This window comes from Apodemus sylvaticus, chromosome X, assembly GCF_947179515.1.
Source record: "Apodemus sylvaticus chromosome X, mApoSyl1.1, whole genome shotgun sequence".
Lineage (NCBI taxonomy): Eukaryota > Metazoa > Chordata > Mammalia > Rodentia > Muridae > Apodemus > Apodemus sylvaticus.
The window spans coordinates 77,392,919-77,402,925 of NC_067495.1; the positions used below are offsets into that span (position 1 = coordinate 77,392,919).

General features: G+C 37.2%; 1 protein-coding gene and 1 pseudogene across 1 annotated transcript; both read right to left on the reverse strand.

Moving 5' to 3' along the window:
• Nucleotides 1-2,094: 2,094 nt before the first annotated feature.
• LOC127674560 (small integral membrane protein 10-like protein 2A) lies at nt 2,095-2,298 on the reverse strand. Its single transcript, XM_052170282.1, has one exon. It carries the CDS (start codon nt 2,296-2,298, stop codon nt 2,095-2,097), a length of 204 nt encoding a protein of 67 aa, XP_052026242.1.
• A 537-nt stretch (nt 2,299-2,835) lies between these two features.
• LOC127674561 (heat shock protein HSP 90-beta-like) lies at nt 2,836-6,153 on the reverse strand (annotated as a pseudogene).
• Nucleotides 6,154-10,007: the final 3,854 nt, after the last annotated feature.

Below are 10,007 nucleotides of genomic sequence, written 5' to 3' on the forward strand. Positions count from 1 at the left end.
CTCATGAAACTGGAAACTTCTGTAAGGAAAAAGAAATAGTCAATAAGACAAATCGGCAACCTACAGATTGGGAAAGAAAAATCTTCACTAATCTTTGGCCTACACACTGCCATACATATAATTTTTATTTAGAATTCATGGCAAGTTTCTATTTGATGTTATATGAATTTCTAACACATTTATATTTACTATGAAGGGATTAGTAGTTCCAGTTAACATTTTGGTGGCTGTTTTCACTTTGAATAAGGGGATATTGAATTTTCATTTTTATCCTAGCAAATACATGGTATTCATAACTTCTCTAAAATACAACCTTAAATATCTCTATTATTAAATTAATAATACCAAAAGCACTAGCTTTAAAACCAATTTTGCTATAAAACATATCTTATTCCATAAATATGAGAACTGCAATAAGGGAAATATTGTATTTCCTTATTTATATTTAAGCTACAGGAAAATATTGTTAATTTATGTTCTATATAGAGTAGCTACAAAATAGATTACTAGTTTGAGATTGTTATCGATCTAATATTGAAATTTACCATACAAACTACATTTAATTTGTATTTTTTTTAAAATGGAAGTTGAGAAGTATGTGAGAAACAAAGCAAAAGTCTAATACCTGGTCAAAACTATTTTATGAAAAAGAGTTAAAGCAACTCAACTCTTAATAAAATTAGAACTAGTACTTCCATTAGCTGATAACAAAGGAACAGAAGTACACAGTATTTAGAACAAAAGCTCCTGAAGATGGATATCTGACATAAAGATAAGATACCATATACCCATATAATATTAATATAATATTATATATAATATATTATAATAATATATTATATATATAATATATAATATTACTATAATATTAGTTACTACAAACATTTTCCTCAAATCTGGGGTTTTGTCCAATACAAATTTTGGAAGGCCTAAGGAGACTGCTTATTCAGTAAAGTACTTCTTATGGTTGCATGAGGAATTAATTGGATCATCAGCTACTAGAGACAGAACTGGATATAGTAGCAAGTTCCTGAAATCCTAATAAAAGGGGAAGGTGAGAGCAGAGGATAACTGTGTCAGATTGATCATCTACCTGGTCTTGACAGATCAGTGAGTTCAAGGTACAGGAGAAGATCCTACCTCACAATGCAAATAAGGACATGGAAGAAAATAACCAACATCGAACTCTGATTCCTATAGAATCACATAAGTCATATCTCCACCACACAAAAGTAAAATAAAATACAATAAAATAAAGCATGATTTTAATGTCTTTTTTCATCAAGACATAAGTTTTGTGTAGTCATACAAATGATTTTGAGAACTGTATGGCTATGAAAGAAAAAAACAACAAAATAAAGAAACAAATCCAAAGACAATGTCTTACAATAATCCATTTTAATTCTTTTTCTGGTCCCTCACCTACAACAGAATACATTACTGATTTGAAAATTCAATACAGCCAGAAATCCTAGTATTATCTATCATTTGACCCCCAAATCCTGGTCTTTAATGATAACAAAAGGTCTACATCTTGCTCAAATTTCAGGAGAACATTAAGGCAAGCATATAACTTTGTAAACAGTTTAGAACAGCACAGAAAGCAGGAAAGATTGTTCTAATTCAGTATCTGCCTGATCAAGATAAACACTTGGTTGGATCATGCTTAAATATTTCAGTTTCTCAAGATATTGTTTTGTCTGGTTATTCTGACATGCAGGCTCTCCTTTGATGAAACGTCCTCTATGGCTGTTTAGTGCTGTTGCTTTTTTCTCTAGGCCATCTTTTTCTAGTACATCCCCAAGTTTATGGGGCAATCCAGCATCAAGATATTTTTCCAAAACTGGGAACTTGTAGTTAGTATTGCTCTTTTGTTCTTTATCAACTGAAGAATGATTCATCCAGGAAGGTAGTTCTGCTGAGCAAAGGCTTCTTTTTGGTGTTCTTTTCTTAAGGCTGCATAATAGTTTAACTTCATCTCCTCTTAACTTCTTCTGTGTTTCCAGGCTGATGGTTAGAGTCCTTCTTCTAGTCATGTCTTAAAGTCATCAACAACGTGAGCCTGGGGTGATTGCTTCTTTCTGGGGACGACCTTCAGAGCAGTTCGATATGAACCTGCATGCGCATGTTGAGCATCACTGAAGCCATGACGTACAGAGAGGGAAAGTTGTTGTAGAGTCTCCATGCCAGTCTGAAGAACAGAAGCATTGTGCGTGTAAGGAGTGGGCCAAAGCCACCATAGGTGCGGGGGGCAGGCACGAGGGACTGGTCACCCAGTCCTAACAGAGCTGTGGACATGTGGACGTTGGTACTACCACTGCCCGTAGGCACCCTGATTTGTCTTGGGCCTTCTTCCTGGCCAGAGGTATCAGCACACCACAACCCTGTTCAGGAGCGCCAAAGCTGCATGTGGGTAGTCCAAGCGCTTCTGAAACTCTAGTAACAGGCAGGAGCAGTGACGTCACAAAGCCTGCCTGCACATGCGCAGGAGGCTGGCACACACTGGATTCTCCCATCAGCCACCCATTCATCCCTCAGCCACCTGAGGATATTCAGTGGTTACGCAAATTTAATGTTTGACAAAGTAGTTTTGGTCCCCTTGTCAATATAGGACTGACAATAAATCTGCTTCCTTTTCTAAACAATGAAAGTGGCTACATATTGTTTTGCCCTTGTGAGGAACCAGAAGGGATAACTGCTTTCAGTCTCAGATGTAGTTGTGGGAAATAAAAAGGCTTAGAGAGTATTTGATAGCTATAACAGGCATGGTGAAATCATGGTTTTGTAGACTAGCTCAGTTTAATGTTCCTATCTTTTAATAGAGCTGTAGGAGTATTAATTTAGAAAAACCAGTATCTCATCAGGAATTATACCACAGGGCTACTCTGCTCTCACCTCATTTCCATCTATGCCCAGGCCTCCTGTGATCATGTGGTAGATGTGGTTGGAGTGGGTTTGAGAATCTTCAAGTGAGAATCTAGTGGATGGCAAAGCAGTCTCAAACAGCAGCACCACCAGGACATTGATAGCTGTTATTATTGTCTGTCTCAGCCTCCTGCCATTGGGTCTCCTCCATTGGGTGTTCAGTACTAATTTCTAGGTGCTTTCTGGCCATCATGTATCCCATTGCAGGTGTGTGTCTATGTTTCTGAGCCTTTATGATCCAGTCCATGTTGGCTGTCCAGCCAAAGTTTGTTGTAACAATGCAGCAGGTTGAAGACTAAAGCTTACTTGAGATTCTCAACTCCTCAATCCTCTATTCCAAAACCTTCATTATGAGCTTTCAGAGATTCTCAAACTGTGCCTCCTTATGCTCCATTTTCTTTTTTCTTCTTCATCTTCTGGTAGCTTCAGGCTCTCTTTAGTGACAAAGATGAGGCATTTACCATCCCATTATTTAAGCTGCTTCATGGCTTGCTCATCACCTGAATGCCACATTTCTGCATGTGCTCCAAAAGAGGCATATGTGTCATATGCTCTTTGTTCTCCCTTTGACTTCTATGTCTCTTTCATATAAGACACATACTCTGACAGGTAGTCATCTCACGTCCAGACTGGGAGATTTGAAAAAGGAGGAACTCAGACACTTAGCATAATTTTCATGGATTCCAAGCTTTAAATTCTTGGAAAATAAATCATAAAATTTTCTGTATTTCTATTTATCTCCAGCCAATGCAGAGAAGGAGAAGAGCTCAAGGAACCTTTTTACAATGTTTCCATCGATAACTTTCAGGATCTTTCTCCACCAAAAATTTCTCAGAAGATATTCATGGGCAGGTCCTCCAAGTCAGTCACACTATGGATAACATTGAGGTACTTAGGTATCAGTTCATCACAGATGAATGTGATAAAAACCTCATAGCAATACTGGTTGATGCTGCTTTTCTTGTTCTTAAAATGTCAAAGGGAGCATGCTTAGGAATGAAGAGCAATGCTTTGAAGTCCAATTGTACATCTACAGAGAAGTGCTTGACTGCTGAATGTTCTTCCCAATAATTGGCGAGGCTCTTACAGAATTCATAATATTTCTCTTGAGTAATGCCATCAGGGTTAATGTGCCAAATAAGCAAAATATTATTTAACTCTTTCTGATAAATGTATTTTCTTTAAACTTTGTTTTCTATCTGTTTTTCTTTCTTTCTTCCTTTCTTTCTGCTACTGTCATTTCCTTTATCTGATCCAACATTTTCAATTATTCTTTTTCTCTAAAGAGAAGGCATGTGATAGACTATGAACTGTATGTGCTTCTTCATGATTTTCTTGACCCTCTTTTTCTATAAGTATTCTTTCTAGTCTTTGAGGCAATGGATCTCTGGGGTACTCCAGTCAAGGGTATGAAATGATATTTATAATTTGTGTATGATTCATCATGAGAAGACTCCTAGGCATAACATTCATACTTGACATTTTTCATCAATCCCAATTTCGCTGTTACTAAATAAGATGAATAGAACTCAGTACCTAGCTGCTTATTCATGGAGATATCTGCATCAGTCTGGAAAGTCTCAATAAATGTTTTCGTGCAAACCTAACAATAGTTGCGAAGGTATACTCCTAAGGTTTGAGGATTATGCAATTTTCAACTCTTTACCATTGTCCAACTTGGGTCTGTCAGACTTTTATAGTGAATCTTGACCAATGCATCAGGAGCACAAAAGATAAACTCAGAAAGAAAAAAATCCCTTTTTAAAAATAAAATATTGTTGATGAGGAACATGTGCTGAGTAATTTCTAACTGAAAGGCAAAAGTTTCCATTGCTTATACACCACCGGTAATTTCCATAAGCATCTTGTCAGGAATACCAAGTAAAGTACAGAGCTGGCAGTCCCCAGACCATGTTCAATGTATACTAAAACACCTGGTATTTGTGAGGGTAATTCAAGAAAGCTTATGTTTACATGTTTTATTCAATTTGAGAATAAACATAGTGCTAGAGAGATGTCTCTATTGTTAAGAGTGCATCATACTCTCCCAGAAGAAACTCAATTCAGTTCCCAAGAACACAACATGAAGCTTACACTCGTTTCTTCTTCTTCTGCTTCTTCTTCTTCTTCTTCTTCTCTTCTTCTTTTTTAAATTTATTTATTTTTTTGTTTTGTTTATGTGAGTATATTGCAGCTATCTTCAGACAGAATCAGATCCCATTACAGATGGTTGTGAGCCACTATGTGGTTGCTGGGATTTGAACTCAAGACCTCTATAAGAACAGTCAGTGCTCTTAAATCATGAGCCATCTCTCCAGACCAAAATCTAATCATCTAGTTGTGGCCTATCACTGCACTCACATGTATATACCTTCCTTCTCTCAACACACATAAACACAGATACACATACTCGTTAAGAAAATTAAATTAATTTTTAAAACAATAAATGTAAGGATAATAATTTATTGGAGGCCATTATTTAATTTTTATTTCACTGTTTAAACCACCTATGTATTTCATTTTATTAGCTTTTAGTTTTCTTTTCCTTAATGTTTGCTAGTATACATTGAAAGGGAAAATCATTTGGAATATAAACAAAGAATATAGAAAAAAAGAAAGAATATGCTTGACCCAAGGAGTGCCACTGTTAGGAGGTGTGGTCTTGGGGAGGTAGGCTGAGAGACCTACCCCCTAGTTGATTGGAATTTGGTCTTCTCCTCTGAATCTTCTTAGGCCAGGACTGCACAGTTGAAATCAATCTCAGCACCAGTGTCTTCTATATCCCTACTGAAAGGGCCCATTAAGCCACACTTAAATCATTCCACTGTTTTCCAAAGTCCCAGATGTCCACATTCCTCTAAACAAAATCATGGCCACGCCTATCACAGAAGTAGTACATTTCCTGAAACCAAACTCAGTCTTTTTTTTTAAAAAGATATTTTCTTTATTTACATTTCAAATGTTATACCCTTTCCTCTTTTCCCTCTGTAAACCCCTATTCCATCCAGCCTCCACCTGCTCACCAACCTACCCACTCCACATTCCCTCTCCTGGCATTCCCCTACACAGGGGCACTGAGCCTTCACAGGACCAACGGCCTCTCCTCTCATTGATGTTTGACAAGATTATCCTCTGCTACATATACTGCTGAAGCCATGGGTCCCTCCATGTGTATGTTTTGGTTTGTGGTTTAGTCCTTGAGAGCTCTGGGGTTACTGGTTCATCCATATCGTTGTTCCTTCTATGGGGCTGCAAACCACTTCAGCTCGTTGGATCCTTTCTTTAGCTCCTCCATTTGAGACCCTGTGCTCAGATCAATGTTTGGCTGTGAGCATCTGCTTCTGTATTTGTCAGGTACTGGCAGAACCTCTCAGGAGACAGTTATATGAGGCTCCTGTCAGCAAGCACTTGTTGGCATCCACAGTAGTGTCTGGGTTTGGTAATTGTATATGGAATACATCCCTAGGTGAGGCAGTCTCTGGATGGCCTTTCCTTCAGTCTCTGATCCACAATTTGTCTCTGTATCTCCTCCTATGGATATTTTGTTTCCCCTTCTAAGAAGAACCAGAGTATCCATACCTTGGTCTTCTTTCTTCTTGAGCTTCATTTGGTCTGTGAATTGTATCTTGGATATTCCAAGCTCCCGGGCTAAAATCCACTTATCAGTGAGTGCATGCCATGTGTGTTCTTTTGTGATAGGGTTACCTCACTCAAGGTGATATTTTCTAGTTTAATCCATTTGCCTATGAATTTCATGAATTCATTGTTTTTAATACCTGAGTCGTACTCCATTGTGTAAATATACCACACTTTCTCTGTTGAAGGAATGTACCAAAAATTCCTCTGTTGAAGGATATCAGTGTTCTTTCCACCATCAGGCTATTATAAATAAGGCTGCTATGAACATAGTGGAGCATGTGTCCTTATTGCATGCCAGGGAATCCTCTCAGTATATGCCCAGTTGTGGTATAGCTGGGTCCTCAGGTAGTATTATATCCAATTTTCTGAGGAACAAACAGACTGATTTCCAGAGTGGTTGTGCCAGCTTGTTATCCTGCCAGCAATAGAGGAGTGTTCCTCATTTTCCAAATCCTCACCAGCATCTGCTGTCACCTGAGTTTTTGATCTTTGTGATTGATTAGAGGTGAAATCTCAGGGCTGTTTTGATTTGAATTTCCCTGATGACTAAGGATGCTGAACATTTCTTTAGATGTTTCTCAGCCATTCGATATTCATCAAGTGAAAATTCTTTGTTTAGCCATTTGGTTTTCCTCATTTAAGATTTCTTTGTTTAGCTCTGTACCCCATTTTGTAATAGGTTTATTTGATTCTCTGGACTCTAACTTCTTGAGTTCTTTGTGTATATTGGATATTAGCCCTCTATTGGATGTAAGATTGGTAAAGATTTTTTTCCCAATCTGTGGGTTTTCATTTTGTCCTATCAACAGTGTCCTTTACCTTACAGAAGCTTTGCAAGGTTTTGAGGTCCTATTTGTCAATTCTTGATCTTAGAGCATAAGCTATTGGTGTTCTGTTCAGGATATTTTCCCCTGTGCTCATGTGCTTGAGTCTCTTCCCCATTTTCTTTTATATTAGTTTCAGTATGTCTGGTTTTATGTGTAGGTCCTTGATCCACTTGGACTTGAGCTTAGTACAAGGAGATAAGAATGGATAAATTTGAATTCTTCTACATGCTGACTTCCAGTAGAACCAGCACCATTTGTTGAAAATGCTTTCTTTTTTCCACTTGATTATTTTAGCTCCTTTTTCAAAGAACAAGTGACAAGGTGTGTGGGTTCATTTCTGGGTCTTCAATTCCATATCATTGATCTACCTGCCTGTCTCTTTACCAATACCATGCAGTTTTATCACTATTGCTCTGTATTACTGCTTAAAATCAGGGATGGTTATGCCCCGAGATTTTCTTTTACTTTTGAGAATAATTTTCACTATCCTGGGTTTTTGTCATTCTAAATAAATTTTGAAACTGTTCTTTTTAACTCTATGAAGAACTGAGTTGGAATTTTCATGGGGATTACATTCAATCTATAGATTGCTTTTGGCAAGATGACCATTTTTACTATACTAATTCTACCAATAAATGAGCATGAGAAATCTTTTCATCTTCTGAGATCTTCTTTGATTTCTTCATACAGATGCTTGAGTTTCTTGTCATACAGATCTTTCAATTACTTGGTTAGAGCCACACCAAATTGTTTTATATTATTTGTGAATATTGTGATGGGTCTTGTTTTCCTAATTTCTTTCTCAGTTTCTTCATCATTTGAATAGAGGAAGGCCACTGATTTGTTTGAGTTAACTTTATATACAGCCAATATACTGAATTTTATTTTTTATTAGGTTTAGGAGTTCTCTGGTGGAATTTTGGGAGTCACTTGTGCATACTATCTTATTATCTGCAAATAGTGATATTTTGACCACTTCTATTTAAATTTGTATCCCATTGACCTTCTTTGGTTGTCTGATTGTTCTGGCTAGGACTTCAAGTACTATATTGAACAGGTAATGAGAAAAGTGGACAGCCTTCTCTAGTCCCTGATTTTAGTAGAATTTCTTCAAATTTCTCTCCATTTGGTTTGATGTGGGCTACTGGTTACTGTTTATTGCTTTCACTATGTTCATGTATGGACCTTGAGTTCCAGATCTTTCCAATACTTTTATCGTGAAGGGTCCAACCTCAATCTTAATTAGAGTTACCATTTCTGTAAAGAGATTCCTTGACCAAGGTGATTTTTAGGAAGGATAACATTTATTTGTGGCTGACTTAGAGGTTCTGAGGTTCAGTCCATTATTATGGCAGAAAGCATGGAAGTGTCCAGGCTGGCATGGTATGAGAGTAGTTGAGATTTTATGATGTTTTCTGAGGGCAAACAAGAAAAGACAGGTTTCCAGGAAGCTCGGAGGAAGGTCTTTTAAGCCCACCCTGTCAGTGACACACTTCCTTTCCATAAGGCTCCACATCCTACTAGTGCCATTCCCTGGGCCTAGAATATTAAAACCACCACACTTAGGTAACATGACTATACAATAAAAATAATTAACAAAGATTTAATGCTTTATTTCATGTCCTATGAATATTTCATGAATAATGAAAGGATATATTTTTTTAAAAAAATCATATGTTCAAAGTATACCATTTCTTTGAAGTCATCTTTGGTGAACTTTATTCATTTTTTGAGAAAGTTTTTATTTCTCTTCTGAATGGTATTTTTGTTCTGTATGTGAAAATGCAGTCTGTTATTGCTCTAAACATTTTAATCATTTGTTCTCTTCCTCTTTTGCCTAACTGACATTTGCGGAGATCTTCAATAACTATTACTTTCTGTAAATGAAGTTCATTCCCCTCCCAAATTACTTCTTTGTCTGCTTTTAACTCACAAATTTACTATTGACTTTTGATAACACATTTTCTTTTGAGCAGAGTAGCATACAATTCTTATCTTAACTATTTTTTTTATTTTTTTTTTATGAAATGTACTATGTACTCCTACCTCCCACCTCCCGAGGTTGCATATTTCCATTCATTATGCTAACCTTCAGGGCTTCCCTCCTGTTCTCTGTTCCAATGCCCAATATCTGACCATGTTTCACTTTCCCCCCTCCTCCTCCCCCTCCTCTCTCCTATTCAGATCTCTCCATCCCCCCATGCCATGCCACCACTCCCACCTGTGATTACTTCCTTCTCCCTCACAAATGTAATTGAGGCATCCTTACTTGGGTGCTTTGGCTAGCTAGCCTTCTTGAGTTCTGTAGATTGTATTGAGGGTATTCTGTTCAATTTTTTGGTTAATATACACTTATTAGTATGTACATATCATGCATGTCTTTTTGTGTCTGAGTTAACTCACTCAGGATGATATTTGAGAACCTTTAGAATGTACCAGATACCTGGGAGATGAGAGGCTCTCAGTGCTCAAAGGTAGGGACTTTAGATCAAATGTCTAACAGTAGGGAGAAGGAACTTTACAATCTACCTCTAATAGAAAGATGGGGCATCAAGTGATGGGATGGGGTTGCCATTCCACAGTCAAAAAAACTCTGACAAGATTCAAAAGACATTT

Bases quoted from the DNA above. Each gene is read 5' to 3' on its own strand.
- LOC127674560 (XM_052170282.1), bottom strand. From the start codon at position 2,298: ATGTCCACAGCTCTGTTAGGACTGGGTGACCAGTCCCTCGTGCCTGCC.